Source organism: Heterocephalus glaber, unplaced genomic scaffold (assembly GCF_053883595.1).
Source record: "Heterocephalus glaber isolate CG9 unplaced genomic scaffold, H.glaber_assembly_v1.0 deba00001720, whole genome shotgun sequence".
Classification (NCBI taxonomy): Eukaryota; Metazoa; Chordata; class Mammalia; order Rodentia; family Bathyergidae; genus Heterocephalus; species Heterocephalus glaber.
This window is the reverse complement of record NW_028258433.1, coordinates 3,199,561-3,227,456: the sequence shown is the minus strand read 5'-3', so window position 1 is coordinate 3,227,456 and position 27,896 is coordinate 3,199,561. Positions and strand designations below refer to the sequence as shown.

Genomic DNA, 27,896 nt, shown 5'->3' with positions numbered 1-27,896 from the left:
CTTGTTTGTCCGAAACTGCTGTTCCGGACACAGCTATCTATAAGACAATCTGCAAACATCTTTTGACCATCAACATTTTTTTCTCTTTTCTGTAAGTTCTGCTTGCTAACTTCCCCTGCAACCCCCTATAAAAACAGCCTCGACTCTGAGCCAGTGGCCTCTCTAAGCTACTTTGCTTTGGGAATGCCGTCTGGCCAGACTAATAAAGGTCTGTTTTACTTTCCAACTTGTCCGGTGTGTTCCTTCCCAGGTGTTCTTCACTGCAGTCAGCTCCTCGGAGCGTTTGGTAAGGCCCTCGGTCTTACAGGTGGTTGACAGGGCAGCTGCAAGCTCAGGAAGAGCCTGTTGAGCCTGACTCCAATGCAGCACTGTGATTCTGAAGCAGCAGGGGCCACCGTATCTGTAGGAAGGGTCCAGTAAACAGCACTCTCTCTCCTTCTCTAGCCTCAGGGGTAACAGCTGCTTTCTACAGTCACTGATTGCTAGGTAAAGCCACCTCCTCTCTTTCAGTCCTCTGGCCTTTCCTAATACTTTAGGATCAAGTTCTCGCAATAAATTCTCCTCTTTTTAAAATATAGATTGGGTTCTGATTCCATTCTGGCCCTATGATAGCAATAAATCTTTGCAGATTGTGAATAGCTCAGAAGCTGATAGGGCTAAAGGACTAATAATGGTTCACAAGTTCTTTCTCAATCCTCAAAGACTTTCTTGAAGGCAAAACTACCTTAAAATTCCTGCATATATTCCCAGAGCCAAATATAGGGCCTAGTTACAACAGGCTCTCAAGAAAAGTTGGTTATATAAAACAAATGACAACACAGTTGCCTTTGCAAAGATCCTTCTGAGAGAGGAAGTGTTCTATGAAATGAGAACAAGGATTAAGAGTTTGAATACAATCCCTAATGAAAAAACAGTGATTCCACACTTGGCTGGACTCAGTGCAGCACAGTTTACCAAGCAACACCAAGTGCTAAGGGTAAAATAATGCAGAAGTCAGATGACACCATGCAATGTGACTTCATAAGAGGAAAAAGGAGTTAAGATGATATAAGGAAACACAATCATAGAGAAAGAAGAAAAAAAGTTCTTGTCAACTATAACAAAAGGAAAACTGCAAGTCTGAACACCCACCATAAATGGCCTTTCTCTTAGGAAGTCTCATGTCCATGAGAGAAAGCTCCCCAGGGCACACACCTTCGGGCTGTCAGCCATGGTGGCCTCAACCTGCCAACCCCAGGAACAGGGCCTGTGTGAAGGATATGTGTTAATAGTACCTAGTAAAAATGCTTTCTTTTCTTTTGCCAACTTCTGGCAAAATGAGAAAGATGAAGATGGCCTGCTCTCTGGAAAACTAATTTCACAAAAAGACAAAATGTAGGTGTGAAATTTTAATGAGTAATTATTTATATGAGTATTTATTTTTATGAGTAATTAAACTTTTGCTCACTCATACAGAACAGTCTTACATTATTCACATAAACTAAGTTTAGGTCTTTAATAACATTTGCTTATCAGTATGCTCATTAGTTCTTTCCAAATTAAGCTGTCCCCCTAAAAAGGAAAATTACTCATTATATCATGGTAAAAAAGAACACCTGTTTGCTCTAACCACAACTTATAAATATTTTTAAAATGTTCAAAGGTGACAAGATTAATAATTTCCTTTCATACATAATGTACAAATTTTTTAAATAACTGAAACGGAAGGCTGGAGCTTGCCCAGGATCATGCCTGAGATGAAGAATAGACACAGAAGGTAATGTGCATCAGACATGTATCTGCCTTCCCCAGTCTCCAGTAGATGAACATATGGCTGTCTCTTTGGATAATTCTGCCTATAGCCTCTTCCAAGGACCCTGGCAACCATTTAGTTCTGGTGCACTCATTCATCCCTAGGGCTGCCTGAGGAGCTAAACAGCACCCCGAGAACAGGTTCCTATCTAAACCCACATATGTCTGTAAGTATAATCAACAAAGAAAATGGCCATTCGACTAATTTTTTCCAAATATCTAATCTGTCATAGAGCAGACCACAAAGTAAAAAATAAAAGACTTGGATTCAAAAGATGCAAAGGTTTCACTTTGGAGTCCACACCTCTGACTTTTAGCTTTGAAGGAGGAGGGTTTAAGGCAAGGATTTTTCAATAGCTTACTTGACTCTAAACTCAGTAAACCAGAAAAACATTGCAACTCTGTATGTGTGTTGTGGATGGGAATGTTATGGCTTGTATCTAGACGTCTCCCCAAACCCTCACTCACTCACAGGTGGAGCTCGATCACGGGTGTGTGATACTGGATTAGTCCACTAATTAGTTTAGCATAGTTCTGGGTGTGGATGAATGAATTTAGAAGTCTCACCCTAGGTGTGAGTGGTACCAACCAATAGGCTTGTGGCCAGGACAGAACATGAAAGGAAAAGGCAGCTTGCTGCTGCTACTGTGGCTTCTTGCTGCTGCCTGCCTATACTGCCATGGATTGTTTCTCTTCTGCCATGCCCATCTGCCATGCTGTCCTGCCTTGAAGACAGCCAACTACAGAATGAAACCTCTACAAACTGTGAGCTAAAACAAACCTTTTCTCTTTTAACTTGTGGGTGTTGGGTATTTCATTCCTGCAAGGAGAAAGTAACTAAGACAGAAAGTATATGTGAATAAAACTGGAACCTTTTACAAAACAACACTTACCCTTAAGACATGTGATGTACTTGATACTTTCTATTTTATCTTATTCCATTTTTGTTTTTGTTTTTTGAGACAAGATCTCCCTGTATAGTCCAGGCTGGCCTCGAACTCATGGTGATTCTCCTGCCTCAGCCTCCCAAGTGCTGGGATTACAGGCGTGGGCCACCCCACACTTGGCTTCTATTTCATTTACAGTTTACTATTTTACAATGCTGGATACAGTCCATGAATGGGTTTTACAAGCCACTGATCCTTACTTGCTGTTTTAAAAAACACATTGGTTCTCAAGCTAGATTATAAGAAAATCCTACTATAGTACTGAAGAAACAATTCACCATCTCTGTAAGTTTTATGTCTATAAGTTTTATAAAAGGTTAACAGAAAAGGATAATCTAATGAGGAATTCATCCTGCATCTTTGTAAAAGTCCTTTTAAAAACCAAGCATCTCATAGGTCTTATTAGTTATGTAAAAATCAAATGCCAAGTGTTCATGCATTTGCTTATTCATTTATGCACTGTACCTTGAAGAAAAATGAGTCTCTATGCCACAAAGGAGAAACATAATGAAAAATATGACACAGGTGCTGCCTTCAAATATTCATAATTTAAGTGGAAAATAGGAAAGTAAATAGGCAATTAAATGATAATTGTTTGCATAATATGCTATGAAATACATTAGAAAGGTATTAAACCCTGATTTGAAGGGCTAGGCTGGGCTTCAGGCTTCCAGGATTAAATAAATGATAGCTATGTGGAGTCCAAAAGAATGAAGATGAATTAGCCAGACAGAAAGCTGGGATGGGAAAACAATGTTTTGTAGAGAGCAACAAATGTCACATTTGGAAGAAAAAGAGCATTTCTGAGGAACTCCAAAAAATTCTGTGTAAATTCTTTGGGATGAATGGTATGGATTTTGTCTACTGTCCCCCCAAAGCCTCATGCAGTCACTGTGTGTGTGTGTGGGGGGGGTTCTTTTCAGAGGTGGCTACATCTAGAGCGTGTGGTGCTGGGATCAAAGGTGTGTGATTACTAAGTCAGTCCACTGATTGGTTTGGCACTCTCCCTAAGCCCAGTAGCCTAGACAGAATATAAAAGGGGCAGAAAGAAGCTGTTAAAGTCTCTCGGACTTGCTTCTTCACTACTTTGTTGCTTTGCTACCTTCTGCTCACCATGAACTGTTTCTCCTCTGTGATGCCCCACTGCCATGCCACTCTGCCTTGGAGCCAGCCAACTATGAAACCTCTACAAACTGAGCTAAATAAACCATTCCTCCTTCAACTCTGGGTGTGGTATTTTGTCTCAGCAATGAGAAAAGTAAGACAATGAGGTTGCAAAAAGATGAGACTAAGATGATATAACAGCATGTGACTATCATGAGGGGCCTTGTGAGTCTCGAGAAGGAGTGTGGGCTTTGTCCTAAAAGCAATGGGTTAATTCTAGGTTCAGTTAGGTTATGAAAGCATGTAGCAGATGTTCATGCTGTGGCACTACAAAGAATCATATAAATAAAATACAAGTTAGATTTATCTATGGAATTGCTGAAGAGAGGTGGGATGCCATGAAACCTAGATGAAGGAATTTCTAAAGAACCCCTTCCAGATGAGTATCAAGTTATGTAGATTTCAAGAGTGAGCTAGGGCTGGAGGAGAAGGTGGAAGAGAAGACGTGTGAGTGCCATCGCCCCTCAAAAAGGGTACTGCTTGGGCATTAAAATTGAGGCCTAATCACAGATCAACTTAAGTCTTTGAGAAAGCTGAATGATCTTCATCTCAGATGCCAAAGTAAGAAGGGGTTTCATCTTTGGGGAAAGGGCAATGGGAAGCCACTTACAGTCTCTGAGCAGGGAGAAGAGAGGATGAGATATGCTTTTAGAAAGGGCTCTCAGAAAGGCTGGGATGCAGCTCAACAGTAGAGTGTCTAGCATTTATAAGGCCCTGGGCTGGAGCCCCAGAACTAAAAATTGAAAAAGGTGGGGATGAGGAGATAGGGCTCCTTGAAAGGTGGGGGTATCAGCATAGAGTACAGAAGGCGAAAAGCAGAGACAGCAGGAGGCCGGGGCAGAAACCTAAATAAGAGATGATGGCAACCTATACATGATAAGTGAGGATGTAGAAAAGTACTGACAAGACAAAACTGACACGACTTAACAATTCTGTTGAACCGTTATAAGAAATATAAAAAGATAAAGAGAAATGCTAAGAAAAAGAGAGCTGACTCACATACTCCTGTGGTAGGAAATTGCACATGGTGGTATCTGTCCTGAGGGAGACTAGAAAAAGACCAAATGAGGGACTAACATGAGAAACGATGAGTTCAGTACCGGAGCTCAGGTGCCTGCGAGTCAGAGTGGAGATAGCTTTTGGCAGGTGGGTCTGTCCATCAGGAGGTCAGAAGACAGTTCTAGGCTGGAGTGAGGGATATGGATGCATTCATCCCTGAGCCCCAGGGGTGTATAAAATAACCCAGGGTTAATACAGAGTGAGAAGAGAAAGAAGACTAGAAATTATGCCTGAGAAACACACACAGACGTCTAAAGGATAGATTAAAAAGAACTAAGAAGGTATGACCAAGAAGACAGGAATAAGCAAGGACAGGACAAAGCTCTGGAAGGTGAGAGAAAGGAGGGCTTGAAGTACACAGTGTTTTTCAACAGCTCCTAAGAGATGAAATAAGATAAAGACTAGAAAGATCCACTAGATTCAACTAATACATGGTCCTTAGAGACAGTAGTAAGGTGGGTTAGGTAGAAGGGTGAGTGTGGAGATGAGGAAACAGAGATAGCGAGATGTTCTGAAAGGTACAAGGGAGATGGGCAGTGGACAGAAGTTGCAAGACAGGGAGCTAGAGCTGACAGGAAATACCAGCAGCTAGGTAGAGACTGAACCCAGGGCAAGTTAAAGGTGCTGCCTTGTCTTGCAGGACTTCCACAGGCATGAAAAGGGGTAGCAGTGGCAATTATGCAATGCTTTTGCCTGTGAGCTCCTATAGGGAAGAGCTATAGGGCTTTCACTTGTGCATTCCCAGTGCTTGGCACACAGAAGACTAGCCGAATGAATGAATGACTGACTGTCTGGAGTCATGAAAGGCATTTCTGGTTAGGAAACATAAAGTGAGGTTTCAGAAGGTCTCAAGTGCCAAAAATAAGAGCTAAATCCAACATGCACGAAGGACAACAAAAAAGTTCCCATGAAGAAATTACACAAGAACATACTTTTTTGTTAAAGTATATGGATACCACCATGGTACAAAACTCATATACAGATAACAGGGCCCCTTCCAAAAGTGGAAAGTCTTGGTTCAATGTACACCATGCCCTGATACTTTATCACCTCCAAGGCCTCACTCAGAAAGCTAAATCCATCACTATGCAGCTGCAAATAACTTGAACCCCTTTTTAAATGAAGAAATCAATACCCCTTGGCCTGCAGAAAGGCCTCCTGTGCCCTCATCTCTTGTGGAAATGATCTCAGGTAGATATATGACCCCGCTTAACAAAGATATGCACTCCTCCTCAGGCTTGATTATCACTGCAAAAAGCCACTTTCTTGACCATGTATTCACCACTGAATCAGCTAGGCCAAAACAATACCAGTGAGATGATGCTTAAAATCTTACAGAAGAGATCTACTATGACTTGAAAATGGTAAAGTGTGTCCTCTGAAGGTTCACATGCTAGAAGCTTGGTCTCCAATGTGGTGATGATGAAAGATGGTGAAACCTTTAAATCTGGCAGACAGTGATTAGGTCACTGGGGGGACCACCCTCAAAAGGAATTACTGTTGTTCTCCAGGGACCCTGGCTAGTTCCACAATAGTGAGTTATTATGAAACAAGTGAGTCTATCCTTGAATTTCTCTTGCTTCCTGATGCAACATGTGATCTCTCCCTCTTGCACACATTCCTGCCACAATGCTACCTACCCTGTGATAGAAGGTTCTCACCAGAGTTGAGCACGTGCCAGTGCCACACTTTTGGACTTCCATGACTATCAGCTAAATAAACCTCTTTATTTTATATATTATCCAGCCTCAGGTATTCTGTTATAGTAACTGAAAAAAACAGACTAAGAACCATTCTAATCTGGGGGATTGCAAAAAGAATATAAAACCCTAGTCCTTCAAAAGTTTATAATCCCTGGATATAGAGTTGGATAGTCAATGTTCAATAAACATCTGCTGAAAGAATTTAAATGACTATAGTTGATAAAAGTTAACATTCTCCCTAAATATTCCAACAGCAAAGACTATAACAATAAGAGAAAATACTAACTGCTCAGTTGATTTACCTATATAAATCAAATTAAAAACTTTTCCCATAAGAGATTAGGTAGATGCTTCATTTAAAAAGACTTAGTTGTTATTTAAAAACCTATAAATCCTACACAAATATTATATAATTGCCTAAGTCTAAGCTTCTATATTACTATTTTTTCAAATGTGATTAAGCACTAGATAATTTAAAAGTCTGATGGCTTATTTTCTAAAATTAAAATCAATAAACAATTTTTTTCATTTAAACAGACAATCAAAACTAGTTGGCTGCCTAGAACAATTGTTATTACAGGGAAATTTCTTTCCACCAAGGTCTTTGACATATATTTCTATGCTATCTCCTCAAAGGGTAAAATGTTCTTCACTGTGGGTTCTTTTCATATTTCACAGTTATAATGTTCACTTTCCCATTATAGCAGCAGTATCAGCTAAGGACACTCATGTGTCAGTGTGGGTCCCAGCACCACAGATTCAGCTCTGCCGCAGGAAAGGGACATTTAGGGTTCTAATTATAGGCAACTCTGTATGTGAATTCCACATTCATAAATTCAAACAACCACAGATCAAAAATGTTTTTTAAAAACATATCTTTATTGAAAATGTGCAGATACTTTTTTATCATTATTCCCTAAACAATTCAATATAAAAACCATTACATTGTAATAAATATTATAGGTAATCTAGAAATGATTTCTACAGGAGGATTACAGAGGTTATACACAAATGCTGCATTTTATATAGGGAACTTGAGCATCCATGTGGGGGTGCTGGTCTCAAACCCACAAGGGTACTGAAAGATGACTGTATTTGCAAATAGCTGAGTTCATACTTACCCTCCTCCTCCCGTGACATAGCTGTAACCACCAGTGCCCAGCCCATAGCCGTAGCGTTCTCCCAGAAAAAGTGGTTCACTGGAGTCGTAGCAGCTAAGCAAGTGCTGAAGCCTGGAGATGCTGAGATGCCAAAGGGAACATAAGTAACAATTACTTAATTCAAAGTAATTCAAATGCCATTTCAGAATATTTTTTGCTTACATCCTATGTTTTATATTGTATACTGAAAATGTTCAGCAGTGAAATTCAAGTGAATTATAGAATAAAATAGATTTTAAAAGTAAAAAAAATGAATAAGGGAAAAAGAAGAGAAATTGAGAAACCAGCACAACCAGTATGAACTGGCCCCAGCCAGAAAATAGCTACCTGTCTTGGGTGAGCATGGTGGCAGGTGAATGAAATGAAGGTGGCCAGTGGCTATAAATCTCATTTCTACCAGCCCTATTTATTTCTGAGTGTGGATTAACCCTCACATCTTTTCAGGACTTGATGGTTTGATTCTTAATGGCCAAGAGAGGAGCTTTTTGAAGTGCAAATGAGTTGAGAAGGGTCCATATCAGGCATTTGACTGGCAGGTGGGAAAGAGAAGGTGGGCAGGCAGACTTCCGTGAAAATCATCAGAGCATAATGTACAACACTGCTGATAAGCCTCAAAAAGGCTACCACAGTGCATGAATTCTGTCCATATCTGTATCTCTTGAATATCTTTTGGCTCCTACTTGTCTTTGTCATGAGTCAAAAATGACAGCTGACAAAGGGTGATAAGAATATCCACAAACTAGCCAGAATACTGCCTATGATTTTAGCTACTATAAAGATGAAATAAAGATTTCACAGGAAAATAAAACTGAGAAATAACTTTAAAGCAGAAACAAAAGTTAATGCTAAAAAGGCAAATTTTTCCCTGTTTTAAGAACTTATACACCTGAAAGTATTTTATTGTTTCTTATTTCCAATTCATATATCACTCTTTGTTTTCCTCATGATATTAATCAGTGATTTTAAAAAAAGCTTTTCCATGGTCAATAACCATGAGATAAAATTTTTAGTGGACTATAAACTTTGAGATGTATCTCAGTCTGTGATTCATTAACATCATGAGTCTCTAAAAAGTGGATATAATAGCAGGCATTTCTCTGTATTACTAACAGAAGAAAGCTTTTCTCACAGAACAATGTTATATTGAGTGCACCAGAGTTCTAGAGACTCAGTTTTCCTCTGTTCGGCGATGGACTTGTGAGGAGAAAATGAAGTAGGGACATAAAAGAGGGGATCATTTCTTTCATCCATGCTTATGCATTTAGAGAAATACCCCAAATGATAAACCTGAAGCCTAAAGTGAAGAATATAAATTTAATGCATGAAAAATATCTCCAAGTGCTGATGCTCAATGGGTCTACAAGTCTGGGCATCAGATTTATAATCTGTCTGAAGGTCAGGTCTCTATAACGTCAACAATTTTTGAGTGTCCAGAAAGCAGTCACTGGACAAAGGGCTGTTTTTTGGCACACACAATCTAAAAACTTAATTTGGAACTGGTCTTCAACAAGTCTTCTGAGAGATACTAATTGCACAGGAAGGCAAGAGTGGTGATACTATTCAATGACAGACAACATATACTCTGAGAGTAGCAGTCTTCGGTTTGTTTTTACAAACTTTATTTGGCTCTATAAAAATGTGAAGCTTTCTAGGGCAAATTTATATCTACTTCTAGGTCTGAAAAAAAAACAAAGAGAACTACATGGTATTTCCCTTCCTCTTCCCTACTGTGAAATTGTCAATTCAACATACGACCTCTGATTTCTAAGGTTGAAATATCTGGGATTTAACATCTTCTGTGGGTTTCTTTACCTTCTAACACCATTTCCATACTCACAGTATCATTTTAAAGCTGAAAGATCACAAACAGAACCTGATAATTATCACATACTTCATATTCGCTAAACAGCAGAAATGTGGATAAAGCAGTTGATCTCCAATTCTATCTAGAGGGTTTGGCTACTGATCCAGGGAAAAAACTTCACTTAACAATCTGTTCCCATTTCAGGAAATTTTAAGGCACAGAAATGAAGAACAGCATGGCAATGCTCTACAGTGAGTGATACCAGAACTACACTATCTTAGTAGTACAGACAGATTTTAATACCATATTATTGGTCTTTAAAATACAGATGTTCTACCTTGAACTGCTATGGTATTTATTTTTTAGCTTTTTATTCAGGGATAGTTTCAAGATCATAGAAAAGTTACAAGAATGAAACAAAGACCTCCCATATGCCCTTTACCCAGATTTACCAATTGTTAACATTAACTTACTTCCTTTTTCAATCATTCACTCTCTTCTGCTTGTGTGTATACATTCCACAAGTGCATATACATTCATCCATAGATATACATAGAAATGTATGTGTACGTGTACATGCATGTTTCCTTTTTCTAAAACACTACAAAGAGCCGTCCACCATTCCACCACTCCCAGGGCAGAGGAGGTGAGCCGCGTCAGCGCCAGCAGCACAGCCTCCCCCTGCACCACGGAAATGAGAAGACACATAAACAAGCCTCAAACACAGACTTCCAAATCACCTACAGCAACCTCAAAGGGAAACGAGGTGGAACAATCTGATACTCAACCACCTGGACTCTCTGAACTGGCAACAAAAGAGGATCTGGAAAAAATGAAATCAGAAATAATTTCTCACATAACAGCAGAGACTGTGCCTATAGTGCAAGACATGATTAATAAATCTAGAGAGGACACAGATAATAAAATAGAGGATCTGAGGAACATGATGGAATCCCAACATAGGAAACAAATGGAATCCATAAAACAGATACAAACAGATTTCCAGGAGATTAAAAACTTCACTGAAAGTCTACACAGCAGAATGAACCAATGTGAGGACAGAATTTCAGATAGAGAAGGTAAGATTGCAATTAGTGACCAGGAAAAGAAAAATTGCTTTAAAATTGTAAGGGACAACAAGAAAGCAATCCAGCAGCTGCTAGACGATGCAAAGAAGAATAACGTAAGACTGATTGGAGTCAATGAAGAAACAGGAGAGAGTGGAGATGACATAAAAAAACTGTTCACAGAAGTGATGGCAGAAAACTTTCCAAGGAGGGGAAAAGAACTTCACATACAGATAAGTGAGGCATATAGGACTCCAACAAGCCTTGATCAAAAAAAATCTACACATAGGCATATAATAGTTAGGATTCCAGAAATCCAACAGAAGAATAAAATTCTACAACCAGTGAGAGAAAAGAAATAAATTACATACAAAGGAAAGCCCATCAGAATCACAGCAGACTTCTCAATGCAAACCCTCAAGGCAAGAAGAGCTTGGAGTGATGTATTTCAAGCCCCAAAGGAAAACAGCCACCAACCCAGATGGATGTACCCTGCAAAACTATCTTTCAAAATTGATGGGGAAATAAGATACTTTCATGATAAAGAGAACCTTAGGAACTTCATGAATACCAAACTAGCACTCCAAAAAATTTTAGACAATATCCTAGGAAAAGACAATGAGGATCACAACCCCAGGAAGCGCAGCAGAATGAATCCGTTGGGCATGACAAATTCCATGCAAAGGGGGAGAATCCAACAAAAAGAAAAATTCTTGACAAGGCTTTTAAAACTTTTAACTTCAGGGGGCTGGGGATTTAGCTCAGTGGTTCCAGCACTTGCCTCGAAAGCACAAGTTCCCAAGTTCGATCCACGGTACCAAAAAAAAAACAAACAAAAAAATACTTTTAACTTCATCTCCCTAATGAGTGTATAATTCAATCTTGTTATTGTACTGATTAGTATTTTTCTGATTCTAGTGTTGCACACCTTTCCTTGTGCTGTACTGGCTATTTATCATCTTCTTGTGTCTACTATTTAATTGGGTTGTCTATTAATGAGCTGTAAGAGTTCTTTATATATTCTGGTCATAGGTTATATGCATTGTAAATATGGTCTGTTTAAGGACTACTTTTCATTTTAACGATGTCATTTAAAGTTCTAAATTTTGATGAAATCTCGTTTATCAATATTTTTCTTTTATACATCATGTTTTTTGTAACCTAGGTAGTTCTTGCCTACCCTAAATTCATAAACATTTTCCCTTCTAATTTCTTCTTAAAGTTTTATAGCTCTGGGCTTTCATATTTAGGTTAACAGATCCTTTCAAGTTATTTTTATGTATGGAAATAAAGCGTTGAGGTTAATTTTTTTATATACGGATACCAGGTGTTCTAGTGCCATTTGCTGAAAACACTACCTTTTCCTCGGCTCTTTAATTGAGTTTATATTTTATAAAATGTTAATGTTAAATAATCTTTCAAAACTTAGTGGATCATATATGTGTGGTTCTATTTGTAGATTCTCTGTTTTATTCAAATGATCTATATGTCTTTCCTTACACCAACACTGCCTTGATTACTGTAGCTTTAGAGAAAGTCTTAAAATTAGGTACTAAATGTCTTCCAACACTGTTTGTTTTCTTTTTCTTTTTACTTTTCTAGGTCCCTTGTACTCCTACATAACTTTTAAATTTCAATATTCAATTCTTCATTTATAGCAGTATAAATAGACCTGAACTTTTATATGTACCTTGTGTTTTCTAATCCTGCTAAATTCAAATACAAGTTCTAGGGGCTCCTAGAGATTTCTTAGTATTTTCTCTGTAGATGATCATTTCATCTACATATAAAGATTTTGCTTCTACCTTGCCAATCCTATCCTAATGTGTCATTTTATTGCCAGACTATTTTGGTGGGGCCTATGTTTCAAAGTTTAATGGACAGATGAAGAGTAGGCATATCTGCCCTTGTTCCCCACCTTAGGGAGAAAGCATTGTATCTTCTCCATTCATATAAGGCATTCTAGCTGGAAGTATGGAGTACATGTCTTTGATCTGTTGAGAAGGTTCTGTTCTACTTCTAGTCTCCTGATAGCTTTTAAGATGAACAACTGTAGAATTTGGTCCAATACTTTTTCTCCAACTAGTGACAGGATCATATGGCTTTTTCCTTTCCTCTGTTAAAGTGATGACTTTTGGGGGTGGACCTTCCAATGCCGATTCAACACTGCCATCCCTATTATAAAACCACTTTCTACATACTGCCAGATCTGACTTCTAAGAGTTTGTTTTGTTAAACAAATTTCTATCTATGTTCATACTTTTTTTTCTATTATCTTTATCCTGTTTTGGTATTAGCACAGTGTTGATTTCCTAAAATGAGGGGAGAACTACTCCTTTTTTCTGCTTTAATTGTTTGATATAATTTATCAGTTAAAATGTATATGAGCCTGTTGTTGTTATATAGGTAGGTTTTCAAGCTAGAAATATACTTTCTTTAATAGGTGCTATGCAAATTTTATATTTCCTCCAGAGTTAGTTTCATTAATTTGTCTTCCAAGGTACTTCTCAGAAGTTATCAAATTTATTTAAAACAAATTTTTGTAATATGCTTTCTATATCCTTTTAAATTCTGTAAAATCTGTGGTAATGTCTCCTAGATCTTGATATTGTAATTTTTAAAGTACATAATTGATATTGTGCAATAGGAAGAAAAGGTCTAAAGGAGCAGGGGAAGTGGGAGGAAAGGAAAGAAAGGAAAAGAAAAAATATGAGAAAAGGAAAAAAATGGAAACAAAGTCTTTGCAAATAGGGAAGGGTGGAGGGGGTGAAGGGAGGGCAGGGGAAGGGGAAAAAAAATAAGAACCAAGATACTCATGTGATGGTACAAGATCCCAATGATGAATGTAACTGTATTTTATACCTAAAATGTACCAATAAACTTAATGGGAAAAAAATAAAATAAATCAATACAAAGAAATTTGCATATCTCACACTCCCCCCATATATTAATGTGCATTTCCTAAGAATGGGAAAAATCAACAATTTCAAAAAATTTAACATTGATACAATGAGTTTCTTACAAAGTTAAACATACACCTGCTAGCTGCTCCAGCCTTTCTCTAAGTATTTAGCTGAGAGAAATGAAAATTGTCTATCTAGAGACCTATACATTAAAATATACAGTAGTCTTATAATTATAAGAACTTAAAACTGAAATACACATGTTTATATCTAAGCTAACCACTATGTTTTAATTTTATGAATTAACTCAATAATGTCATTTATAGCATTCTTTCCTGTCCAGTACAGGATGAAGCCCTGGATCTCTAACTGCATTTATTTACCGTATCACTTCAGTCTTTACTCTGGAACCACTTTTATAGCTATTGTTTTTCAAAACATTGGTATCTTTTCCTTTTCATTTTTTTTTTTTCTATTTTTGGTGTTTTTCAGACAGGGTCTCACTATCTAGTCCAGTAGTCCAGGCTGGCCTTGAACTCACTATGTAGCCCAGGCTGGCCTCAAACTCATGGTGATCCTCCTGCCTCAGCCTCCTGAGTGCTGATATTACAGGCATGCCTGGCAACATTGGTATCTTTTTAAACCACAAGCTTCCCATCTTTTTAGAATACACTGATCCTCATGCTAGGTTTGTCTGCTATTTCCCCACAGTAAAGCTCAAATCATGCATGCCCATTCACAGTATGACATAAGCAACTCTGGGTGTGACTCCATCACTGCTAAGATTCATTCTGATCATCCAATCAAGGTGTTGCCTGGTTTCTCCCCTGGGAGAGTAACAATATTTCCCCTGCAATTTCTAAAAATCTCTAGACAGAGGCTTTGATATATGCAAATATCACAGTCCTCATCAAAACAGATCCCTAGTTTAGCATAAATTAATGATTCTTCCTTCAATCTTTACTACGATGGTTACAAAGTGATGACTTCCAACTCTCTCATTCCCTGCTCATTTATCAATCAGAGCTCATCATCCTGCAAGCAAGCATCTACCCTTCTCTTTCCTTTCTTCTTTTTTTTCTGTATTTTCTTTCTTTCTTGTAAGCATCAGTTCATCAGTTCCTAATTTCTATAGTCCATAATTCACTAGTTTTTAATGAACTGATGTTTAATGTGTCCCAGATTTGGCCAATGAGACTTATTCAAGTTCCTTTCTGTGCTCTCTTGACATATACTTTTCTATTTTTACTTCTCTTTTTTCTTTCTTCCCTTTTCTAAAAAAAGTACTTCCTTGTTTTCTGATACAAAAAGATGTTTTAAATACATTTTGTAGGCCCTAGAGTCAGCTGTTTCTCTGAGAAGCTCTGCTTTCTTTAATGACAAAAGCAGCACTATTAATTGTAGGCAATAGTTTCTCAGTGCTACTTGGATATCTTTGCTTCCAACCTCTTTCAGCAGAAAGAGCTAGGACACATGTATGTGAACACACATACAAATGCATTCACCTTAGAAATCATAAGTTCTTACAAAAATTATAAATTCTTTCAGGTTCCTCTAATTCCAATCTATTCCCATGGAACTTTTCCTCAACCTGCTCCATTTTTAATCCACACTTTCATTCCACAGTGTGGAGATTGACTCTCCAAAATACTAACATTTATTCCGTCCTACGATGTACCTAAAATAAACTCAGAACTGCTCCACCCACACCACTTCAAAAATCAGACCTACTAGAAGTCAGAGTTTGTTTAAAGTTCTTCCTTTCTCATTCCTGACTAAAGGTACATATTTAAAGACTGTCTCCAAAAGTTACTGTACTTGGCATTAATTGTATTTTTCCCTTCAATGTGATTATATTTTCACTTTAAATACTGATAGATTCGTTTCCGTTTTCTTCCCATCCTTGTAGATTTTTTTTTCCTGCCCTTGTTGATTTATTTCTAAATACGTAAAATATTATTAGCATGCTTCCCCAAGTCAAACTAAATTACTATATGACCCAGCAATTCTACTTCTTGGAATATATCCAAAAGAATAGAAAGCAACACCTTGAACAGATTTAGTACAGCCACTTTCATAGCAGCATATTCACAAGTGCTACCACATGAAAGCAACCTGAGTGTCCACCAACAGATGAACCGATAAGCAAAAGATGGTATATCCAGGCAGTAGAGTTATTAGTCAACCTTAAAAAGGAATATGCTACAACATGGATAAACTTTAAGGACATTGTGCTAAGTGAAATAAGCAACTCACAAAAAGACAAATACTGTATAAGTCTACTTAGATGAAGTACTTAGAGCTGTCAAGTTCATAGAAACAGAAAACAGTATAGCAGTTGTCAGGAGCTGGGGTAGAAGGAAATGGGAAGTTATTGTTTAATGGGTACAGAATTTAGTTTTACTGGATGAAAAGAGTTACGGAGATGGTTGCACAACACTGTGAATGATTTCCTCCCACTGAGCTGTATACTTTAAAATGGTTATGATGGTAACTTTGTTATGTGTACTTTACTAATATAAAAAAATTAAACAAACCCCCAAAATACTATTAATAGACCAGAAGATGGTGAGATAACTATTTGATGGTGAGATAAGTAATTATAGAGTGCTTTTCTATCATCTCTATTTAAAATTAAGATTTTTTTTGGCAGTCAGAAATGTAAACTAGAAACTATTAGGAGTGTTATGAACTGAGTAATTGTAGCCTCCAAAAATTCATATGTTGAAATCCAATCCCAGATGTACTACTATTTTGAGGTGGGTCTTTGGGGGATAATCAGGCTATGGGGATGAAGCCCTCATGAATGGGATTAACTAGGTCAGAGAACTAGCTGCTTCTCCTTCTACATTTGAGGACACAAAGAGAAGAGGACCTTCCCCAGAACCTGACCACTCTTGCACCCTGATCTCAAACTTGCAGCCTCCTCAACTGAGAAACAATATTCTGAAGTTTAGTTAAAAACAGAACAAACCTATCATAAAAACACTAAGCTGAGATAAATGCAACAGAAGTTTCATTCCCCTATCTCATCCATCCTATTCATCTACCCTATCCCTTTTAAGTAAGCAGCTGCATTCCTTTCAGGTTTATCTGTCTTTACCCCTCTTAGATAAGGTTAAGCAGATATAGGTATCTTTGGATTACCACCTCTTTCTTACATATAGAGTAGCATACCAAATAGATTCTTTTGTTCTTTCCCTTTTTCATTTAACAATATCTCTTGGATAACACTCAATACAATTTATTTTTTCAAGAAAACACAATTTTATTTCATTAATTTGGTCCTCTGCTTGTTTTCTAGTCCATTATTTTGACATTTACTGTTATTATTATTTCCTTTCTTGTGCTGCTTTGGGTTGACTTTGTTGTACTTTTTCTAGCTTTTGAGTTGGGTGTTGAATTATTTACTGTAATTGTTCCCAGGCTAGATAAATCTTTATCCATTCTTTATCTTTAGGCTCTTTGAATGACTATGTTTGTATCTCATATATACAATTGGGATTTGCTTTATGAGTCAATTGGAAAAGTTTATTCTTTCATTAGGTGAATTAAATGATTCATACTTACTGATATGACTGATAATATTTGGTTTCACCACTATATAATTATTTCAGGTTTCAATTATTATATGCATCATGTTGTATTTACTGTGTCTACCCAGTTAAGTATATTTCTTTGATTTTTAAAAACACACTTTTGATATTTAGAAAGTGTTTTCCCCCTGATATTTATCATCATATTTAGTCTTTTTACGTTTTATTACATTTTTATGTAATATCATATTATTTGATGTGTCACTTTTTTGTGTTTGTTTCATTTTTTGAGACAAGATCTCAAGATCTCACTATGTATTTCAAGCTAGCCTTGAACTCACTACAAAGTCCAGGCTGGCCCTGAACTTGTGGTAATCCTCCTGCCTCAGGCTACTAAGTGCTGGGATTACATGCATCCACCACCACACCCGGCTGGTGTGTCACTTTTTTATGGTATCCTTTAAATCCCAGCTGTTATCTTTACAAAAGGTAATAATCTCACCCTCCTTTCACTTTTCCCTTTTTTATTTGCTTTGTTTTGTCAGAAAATGTAATATTTACATCTTTATATACATTCTATTCTTTAACTCATTTCTCCATCCTTGTCTTAATTTAGTTCTGCAGTTAAATATATGAAATGTTTACCACTAGCTATTCTGCCTAAATTTCATGCCTCTTGGTTGGGTCAAGTTATTTCTCTAATATATATTCCCTAGGAATATATACTATTCCCTGAATTCATGTGCACTGCAAAGTTTTTCTATAGCCATAATATCAAAGCACACCCTACATACAAAATCTGTGATTCACAATTTCCTTGCTGGAGTCTGCTGAAAATGTTCCTCCACTGTTAACTATGTTTTCAAATGTTATTTTGAGAGGCCTGGTGCCAGTCTGATTTTCTTGCTCTTTAGTTATTTCATTATTTTGCCTGGAAACTCAAAGGACTTTAAAATTGAATCATTTTACTAGGATATGTGAAGAAGTTGATGACTCCAGGTCAATTTTCAGGGGTACCCAGTGGGTCTTTTCAATGTTTCTTTATTTCTGGTAATTTAAATAGCATTTCTGTTCTTCTGAGTTTCCCCAAACAGAGACTCCAATTATACATGTATTAGACATCTCTGCCTCCACCATTTAAATCATATTTTTTCAAAACCCTTTAGCTTCTTCACTCCATTTTCAATGTTTTCCTAATTTTTATCCATATCCCTTAAGTTTTCATTGAATTTGTTTTCTTTTGGGGTGTTTTGTAAATTAGTCATAATTTCAGATATGAATTAGTCCTTTTCTTCTACTTCCTTCCATTCACTAAAATCTAGTTTACTTCTTCCCATTTTTGTCTACTTCAATTTTTGTTTTTAAATTTGATATTCAAAGTTATTTTTATATCCCCATTTGTATGTCAGTCTTCTAGAAGTCAAAACTCTCGATTTTTTTGACAACAGAAAAGCCAACTTAAAGATATAGCTATTGTTATTCATGGCCACAGAGGCTGACTCTAAATCCTGCAATTATTCAGCCTAGTAACTTTGGAAAATCTAGATAACTCATCATAACCAAGGATGCTATCAAAGTCTTAAAAGGAAAAGGCAACAAAGCTCAAACCAAAAATCATATTTAAGATAACATTGTGTAATTAAATATCACTGATAATAAATTTGAAAAAGGAAGTAAATGAACATCTGGCAAAAGTTTCAAGTGGAATGGCTATTCCAAAGGCTGGTGACACAAGTGACGTAGTTGTGTGTATAATAAATACTTCAGGGAATGTTGAGGAGGGCAGCATTGTTGGAGGTGGCTACCCTCTGCTTTGTATCCAGTTGTACTTGGGGTTCAATAAGCACTAGGGTTTAGATCTAGTATGTCCTCCAAAAGCCTCATGTTCTCAGAGGTTGGGGTTTTGGAAAGAGACTGGATCATGGAGGTGCTATACACACAGTTCCACAGCTGAATGTGACCTTAGAAAGTAGGGCCTGGGCTGAAGGGGTGGGTCACTGAGAACATGACCTAGAAGGGTACATCTCCCTCTTGGTTCCTCCCTTTACTGTTTCCTCTGCCAGACCTTTCCACTATGTCCTTCCTGCCTTGGAGCCAGCCAACTAACAACTACAGACTGAATCCTCTAAAAACCATGAGCCAAAATAAACCTCTCTATCTTTAAGTTCTGGGTGTCGGGTATTTTTCCCCAGTGACAAGAAAGAGACTAAAACATTAAGCTTCTTGGATCTGTGGTTTTATAATTTTCATCAAATTTGGAAAATATTTCTTACGTACTCCTCCTTCCCCCTGGGGACTCCACCTGCATTTATATAGCAATGCCACTTGAAATGTCCCACAGCTCAGTGATGCTGTTATTTTCTAAAACTTTTTATCTTGTCTTTTACTTTGGATAGTTATTACTACAGTATCTTGCTACAGTATCTTGGAGGTGCCTATGCTCTGCTTTGTATTCAGTTGTGCTTGGGGTTTAGGAAGTATTAGGGTTTAGATCTAGTCTCTCCTCCATACTAGTACTGATATTTTCTTCTACAATGTCTAATTTGCTATTTATCCAATTTAATAGGTTTATCTCAGAAAATTTTGTAGCTTTTATCTGTATATTGTAAAAAAGTATTTTATTTTAGACTTATTTATACCTTTCATGTCTTTTTTGATTATGTGGAATAGTTATAACTAAAAATAACAGCTTAATAAGTACTAATCCTAATATTGTAATTATTCTGAAATAATTTTCATGAAATGTTTTTTTTCCTCCACATTATTTTCCTATTTCTCTGCATGCCTGGTAACTTTTGATCCAGTGAATCACAAATATTTTAGTCTGAGTGGTGGGAAAAGATACAGTACTATCCCCAGCCCCATGGAAGTATCCACAAACGTTTCCTCTAATTCTGATGGTTCTTTTCCCACTCTTGAGTAACTTCCTCATACAGATGCCCTAATAAATACTGAATACTTAAGGGAACCCTCCCCAGATTTCAAGTACTGTTTTTTCTGGGAAGCTCTCTCCTCTTTAGTTCTCTGTTTTGCAAACTCTTACCAGCTTTGGCCTCCTGAGATCCTCAACTCCATGTCTTCAACTCCAGGAGTCTGAAGATTCTACCTGTGCCCATTCAAAGCAGGGGCTTGGAACTCTCTTAAGGTAGGGCCAGCTAGACAGTCATTTGCTTCATGTCACCCTAACATCCAGTACCTTAAAAACCTTTATTTCATATATTTTGTCCTTTTGGGGGGTTGTTTCAGGTGGGAGGGTGAGACCTGTCCCTATTGGTCCATCTGTGCCAGAAGCAGAGAAACTACCATAGTTTTCAAATATGAATATATGGAAAATTTAAAGCTACTTAGGATGAGAATGACTCCTTACCTTATTAATGTATCATCATCCACAATGACTAGCCATGCTATTTTGTCATGGCTATGATTCAAAAATCTTTCCAGAATGGCAAATGTTTTTCCACAATGACCTAGGATAGTTAAGAAGAAAACTTAAGATACATTTGATTTTCTCTAAAATACATAGAATTGATTTTTTTTTAATTTTCAAAGTGTTGTAAAAGGTTGAATCTTGACCACCTTAATATCTGTAATTTTCCTAGAAATTAGTCTTCCCTAATTTCTTATTTTCATAGACATAGTGAAGCAGTACGAACTTTAAAGATTCTCAAGTCTAAGCCATGGGAAAATGGAGACAGGTAGAGAGTAGAGGAATTATGTAAGATCACACAAATAATTCAAGGTAGAGAAAGAATTAGCTCTTCAATCCAGACAAATAAGAAGGTCACAAATCTCACAGCATCTCCAGGAGCCTTATGTTTTGGAGATGTGCTTATGCTGAAGGAACTGTTAGAACTCTGAGCACTCCAACTGCACAGAAGTGATGGTGCAAAAGTGAAGATTCTACCTTGATTCATTTATTTGGTAATATTTTCAACTAAATTATTAACATGCCAGATACAGTGGCAGGTAGGAAGATAAGCATTAAAGATACAGTACTAGATAAAAGAGACTCACAGTCCTTCAGACATCAACAGATAACTTATGATGCTTTCATGGTAAATGCTTAGTCCCTAAAAAAAGTGAAACATTGCAGAAAAAAATTCAAGTTGATAATGGGAATATGTCCCTCATTTCAACAAACTCATATTAATTAATTAGTATTAAACCACTCAATTTCACCTTTATTTAGTCTTTTTTTTGGTACTAAGGATTGAATTCAAGGCCTTTGCACTGAGCTACATTCCCAGCCCTTGTTTACTTTTAAATTTTGAGACACGGTCTCACTAAATCACTAAGTTCCCCAGTCTGGGCTCAAATTTGTGATCCTCCTACCTTAACTTCCCAGAGTATTGGGATTACAGACATGGGCCATCATGCCTGTCTTTCTCCTTACACATTTTCAACCACTACAGTATATATTTTTTAAGTTTATTGAATAAATAACTTCATTTATTCCATAAGAATTCATTTATTTCATAATTTCAAATTGTTTTTGGAATCAAAGAGAACACAAACATAGGCAACAATATGGTCAGACTAAAAATAAATGAAGAAATCAAAGAATGAGCGAATAGATAAATGATTATTAAAACAACCTAAATTGAAGTTTTACAAAGCAAGATTAACAAGAAAAAATTCAGGCCAAAATATTTTTTGCAAAACAAAGAATGCCAGTCTCTATGATATATTCAAACTTGCCAGAAGAATTTATAATTACAGAAATGGAATATTCTACCTTGAGCTTTATTACCCAAGAATTATTAGTGACAATAATATAAACAATCAAAATAAATTTCTATAGAACAAAATAGTCAGCTTACTATTTGTATTTTTTGTGTTTTTTGTAAAAGGGAACCAAAAAAAAAAAATGTGGCAATAATGCTGGATAAGCATTAAGACAAATAATAAGGTGATCAAATTTCTACTTTCATTTTTTTTAATTAAAAAAAATGTAGCCATGCACGGTGATGCAGGCCTGTAATTCTAGCACCTTGAGAAGCTGGGGCAGAAAGATTGCAAGTATGAGGCTAGCTTGGGCAACTCAGCGAGACTGTCTCAAAAATAAAATGAAAAAAGGGTATGTAGCTCAGTAGTTGAGCACCCCTGGGTTCAATCCCCAGTACCATAAAAAGGGAAAAAAATGTTTTTAATTAGAAAATCTGGCATCAGAGAAAAGCAGGTATACTTCCAACAATATACTAATGAAAAGATTAACACAGATGATATAGCTTACTGTATAATCAGTACAGCAATGGAGCCACTACTCAGAAGTCCCTATGAAATGTGAAGCAGACCATAAAATTTAGGAGGATGGAAGCTCAGTGTGGGAAGATAACAAGTTAACTTTGTGAATCCCATTATGGCCATAATATACTGTGAAGATAAGAAAACCCTGTTCTTCAACTCCATTATAAGAATTTCCATGTGCTCAATCATAGCAATATAGCTGACTAAAAATGTACAATGCTTTCTCCTCTAAAGCCTTGAATTTGAAGAATCAGTCTCTATCTGTAGGTAAAAATGTTGGCCATAGGAAAAAGAAAAAAAACTGACAGGCAAAAACTATGGTGCTAAATATTTCATTTTATCCTAATTTGTTGTGTTTATAGGATGAGGATTTTTAATAAAAGGACCAAGAACTAAAGCCTCACCTCTGTCTGTATTAGGAATTCCCAAATCCACAGTAGGGATGGCACTGTCTGCATAGTCGCTGTAGTATTCGAGGAGACTTGCCTGTCCCTCCCAAGTCTGCTTTACAATGGGTACTGAAAAAATACAGAGGTGACAAACACTGATACAGTAATACAGGAAGCTTGAAAACTTGAAATGGCAGCACAGTCACCTGTAAATGAAGCAAAGAGTCACTTATTCTTCAGGCGACCCAAGACTCTGGAGCTTGCTTTTGCCCCTGAGAAATGCCCGAATTGTCTGCCTATGACAGCACATGGCTAAAAGCCTCTCCCTGAAGCACTTTTAAAATGTCCTAGAGACAAGCATTTCTCATTTCTGGCAATAACTATACTTATTCCACACAATAAATTTTCTAGTCTGTTTATAATATTGCATTTAAATTAATTTTAACTCATTTTCCTCTTTTCCCTATAGGTTATTCCATTTTACCAAACCACAAATGGATTTTTAAAATGTGTTTTTTGGCAGCTGGGTGTTACAGTTGGGATCCAAAATGTCCACCAAAAGGCTCATTTTGTTAAAGGTTGGGTGGCCAGCTGCTGAGCTCTCTCACCCTCTCTACTTCGTGGTTGCCGTAAGGTTAGCAGCCTTCCCCTGACCCCACTATCCGACATGATATTCTGCCTCACTACAGGCCTATACCAACGGACCCAGCACAACACACATGGACTAAAATCCAAAATGAAGGGCTGGGGATTTGGCTCAGTGGTTTTTCCACCTGCCTCGTAAGCACAAGGACCTGAGTTCAATCCCCAGTACCAAAAAAACCCAAAACCAAACCAAAACAAACAAAATGAATCTTTCTTCAAGTTGTTTTTCTCCAGAATTTTGTCACAGTGAGGAAATGGTGCCTAATATAATGGGAAATAGAAACATGTCTACAGAGAGGAATATTTGGTGTGACTTTGGCTGAGACATAAATTGCCCCTCTTAGACTGGAGTGTGGGAGGACCTTTCCAAACTATGCATACTGCAGTGCCTGCCTGGCAAGTGCAAAGACCTGAGTTTGATTCCCAGTACCAGAAAAAGAAAAAAAAAGTCCATCTTCAAATTGTGCATCCTACTACCCAGAGACTTCACTAGACTACCCAATTCTATAGTGAGCATGACCTCGCCAATGATAATCACTACATAAGATGACTGGTATTAAAGGTATACATTTGAAAAATGTGGGAGAAATAAAACTGAGATTCACTGTAGACTTTAAAACTATCAACAATAGATAAATTGTTGAAAACAAAATGTATTTCAGGTTTAGATGCATACCTGATACACAAATAGCTCCCAGCTTACTATTAATTCTTATGTCAAATATCCAAGTAATTGTTTTCTTCTCTTGATACATATTTTAAAATTACTATCCAAACATCTCCATGCTTTAAAATGAGTTTCTGCTGTTGTTTTAATAGGGAAGACTGTATTCAGATTTTAGACCCTATTAATTTAATAATCTTAACTCTGATGAACCAAATCTTCATGAAATTTTTTGAGATTTTATTAGATTGTGTATTATCCCTTTTTTCCAACCCAAATTAAAATAAATCATATCCAAAAACTGTCACTGCAATGTGAAATTTAAATGTTAGCTATGTAAATCAGCAAACTCAAAGAGTCCAGCTCAGACAACCCCTATTATATAGAAAAGTATATTATTTTATAATTTACTATTTATCAGCCTTTAAGAAAGAAAAGCAATTATGAATTCTGAACACCTATAATGTTATCACCAAATTATCCATTAAGTATTTTTATATATTAAAACATAATTTTCTATTAACATAGAAAAGCAGACAATTATGAAGGTTTCCTCCTGTCAAAATGGTCAAAGAAGCACTAAAAGAGGACATGCAAGAGGACAAGAAAAAAGAAAAACTTTTTTAAAAACCTCACTTTGTTCTACTTCCAAACCTCAGCTCAACAAAAATCTTCATCGTGGCACTGCAGTTGCAGTTTGTTTTGCATATAATAAGCAAACGGACTTACCCCAGAAAGGCTCCCTGCAGCTTGCAGCCATAAAAGTTCCCATTCTTGGGTAAAATTCCGTTGCATAATGCTGAAAGAAGCTGTGAGGAAAGGTCAAGAACTTTCCTCAGTTCCCAGCATGGGTCTTTCAGCCTGTGCAAGTCCTACTTTGAATTTCCTCAGCCATTAGCCTTCTCCTTTTATTCTAATAGCTTTATTAAACAGCACAGGTGTTTCCCCTCAATTATCTAATTTAAATAAAACTAAAACATAAAGCAAACGTGAGCTAGCTCTCTGCTATACCTAACTAGTTGACTTCAGTTTTAGTTTGAAATAGAAATTTCATTAAAGGAATTGCTGTGTAGATGATTAATTGCCCAACATCTGGCACAGTGCCTAGAACACAGTAGATGCTCAATGAATACTTGAATGAGGAATGAATTTTGTAAGAGTAGCAATAAAAGGTGTAGAACTATTTTTGGAAACTAAAATATTTTATTCATAAAAGTAATTCATCCTTTGTTACAAAACTAGTACTATCATTAACAATCATTTAAAATTAGTCCAAGCATTTTAATATAGTAAGATATTATGATTCTGTAATACCTAATACATTAAATAGCTTATATGGGTCTCTCCTCTTATCAATGTAACTTCCATACTTTTATGGTAGTTAAGAATTTGAAGGTAAAGACTTTAGCAAGTTAAGGTTTTATGCCCAATGAGGGTTGATTCTAAATTAAACTTTTAAAATACTGGCCTATGTTATTAGCATAGTCTCAATTCTAAAATGTGTTCATTTTTTTACTTACAAACTACTTCACATTGCATTAAGGCACTGCATTCCTCAAGAAATTAAACCACTTACTTCTAGAGAGTTACATGATATCTCATTTTCAATAAAGAGAAGCATACTTTCTACCACATAATAATAGTGAGTGCCCTTTTCAACAAAGTTTGCCATAGGATAACTTAAAATTGGGGCAAAGTATAAAATGAAAAAAAATCTCAGCTGCACTAATGGCATGAATATTTATTAGAGCTTTCTAGATTTAAGTAGGAGATGTGTCTCACTATGAGATAAAGAAACTCATTTTTACCCCTGACGAATTTACTTGCAAAATTGTCTAATAGTATGGATGAAAATAGACTGACACTTGAACATTTCATAAAAGTGCAATCAAATGTAAAATACCACACAAAGCTAAATATTTTGAAGAATCTGCTATTTTCAATTGGCAAACAGACCTTTTGTCTCTGTGTGTGTCACTCAGTAGGCACCACATAAAACCCTGATTGTGCTTCTCTTCTCAGGAGGGCATTAGGGACACACACATGTGTGCTTTAATTTCTCATTTTAAAGACTGAAGTGTACCTAAGACTGAAAAGTATCCCTCCTCGCTGATCTAAAACAAGAGTTTGAAGCAATTTGGAGCATCATTAGCTATTGAGCAGTGGAGGAAAGAACTGACCCAGACTCCCTTCTATTCTTCAATAATTAATCAATTCACTTTGTCTGACTAGAGAGTGGCCTTCCACCTGTCTGCATTGTAATGCAAGCATCACCTTTTAAATAAGCAGATTGTGCCCAGGTACCTGCAGTCTCTTTCACCATAGAGTACCCCAGCCACTAAACACTCCTAATAAATTAGTTCCAATTTGACTCTTCTAGACAAGATCACAACAGTAAAGACAGAAAATAGGTTTAGTCTCTTTTTAACTTGAGGGGAATAAGGTATTTATTTTTAAAAGCTCAGGAAGCTGTGAAAGGAACTAAAGGCTGAGCAAACAGCAATTTGACCTCTTTAATTAGAGAGAGACTAAAAGGAGGAGAGCGAGTCACAACACAATATTTGATGAACACACACAGTCGCAGCCCAAGGTGCATGAGGCATGCATTAGAGCATCATGGCAGAATGACGGCAAGAACATGCCTAAGGTTTTCTGACAGCTCATGTCAAACAACGAAAAACCCACAACCCAAGAGGAAGTCATTGGGCTGCATATTAAAACTCCAGAGATCTGTTCTTTGCTTATGTATAATATTACATGCTTTGCCCAATTCATCATCATATATAATAGTTTTAAAGTTTCTTCAAAACCCTACTGCATGGTTGCCCCTCAGAAAGCACTGTTGTCTCAATGGTGTCAAAACATATTGCTTTACCAAAAAAAAAAAAAAATCGCATGTTTTTGCTAGCTGTGCTCTAAGAATGCTGTAATTCAGTGACGGCTAACCTTTTAGACGAGTGCCCAACCTACAAGCCAAAACCTACTTATTTATTGCAAAGTGCCAACACTGTAATTAAATCTGAATACTGAGGTTTTAGTTTACAAAAAACAACTCATACATTAACATCTTTAGTCTTTTAAAAAAAAAATAACATGCGTGCCATAGGTTCGCCACCACTGCTCTAGTACATTTATATCAGAATCCAGGCAAATATAGTTATGAAGATGTTTCACAGTCAGGCCAAAAAGAAGTACAACATTTAAGATATTTTTTTAAATTTTGGAACTTGGTTTCATGATCAATTTGTCCAACAGAGCATTAAAACGAATTTGACACATTTTCCCTTTCCATGTCCATCCCTCATCCTCATCGGGGAGGATTAATAAAAACAGTGTGTGCCCACAAAGATAGCCCCTCTTTAATTGTTCAAATGCAATTTCTTAATCTATGGTTTTTGCTTTCATTGCCATTTAACTTATGTTCCTTCAAGTATTTCTACCATAGAGTGCACAGAGAATAGGAAAAAGAAAACAGCGACCTAGCCCAGGTATTCTGGTTGATTGTAGTAGTAATCTTCTTGGACAGGGTGGCAGTCTAAATTCCTAGCCCAATGTGTCTTGTAGATCACATGTGGGCTTCAATTCCTAGCAATATTCATTGCTAGTGAAAATGAAAGCCTACTTTCACAGCTTCTGGCCAAGTACAAGCTGACCTAGAGCACAGCAGGACATCAAAATAAATATCAAAGACCATTTATACAGTGTTGGGTTCATCATACATCCAAGGAAATTACAGTATACCTGTGCTGTGGCAGAAAGAACATGAGGATACAGGAGCTGGAAACCTAAGTCCTGCCTCCCTACTCAGGAGGCCACA

General features: G+C 36.8%; 1 protein-coding gene across 1 annotated transcript in view; it reads right to left on the bottom strand.

Moving 5' to 3' along the window:
• B3glct (beta 3-glucosyltransferase) overlaps positions 1-27,896 on the bottom strand; it is a 141,599-nt gene that overhangs the window by 24,125 nt on the left and 89,578 nt on the right. Inside the window, exons 12-14 of the mRNA XM_087199534.1 lie at positions 22,786-22,899; positions 20,502-20,601; positions 7,786-7,905 (exon numbers count right to left, since the gene is read on the bottom strand). Coding sequence (XP_087055660.1) covers positions 7,786-7,905; positions 20,502-20,601; positions 22,786-22,899 — 334 coding nt within the window. The remainder of the gene's footprint in view (positions 1-7,785; positions 7,906-20,501; positions 20,602-22,785; positions 22,900-27,896) is intronic.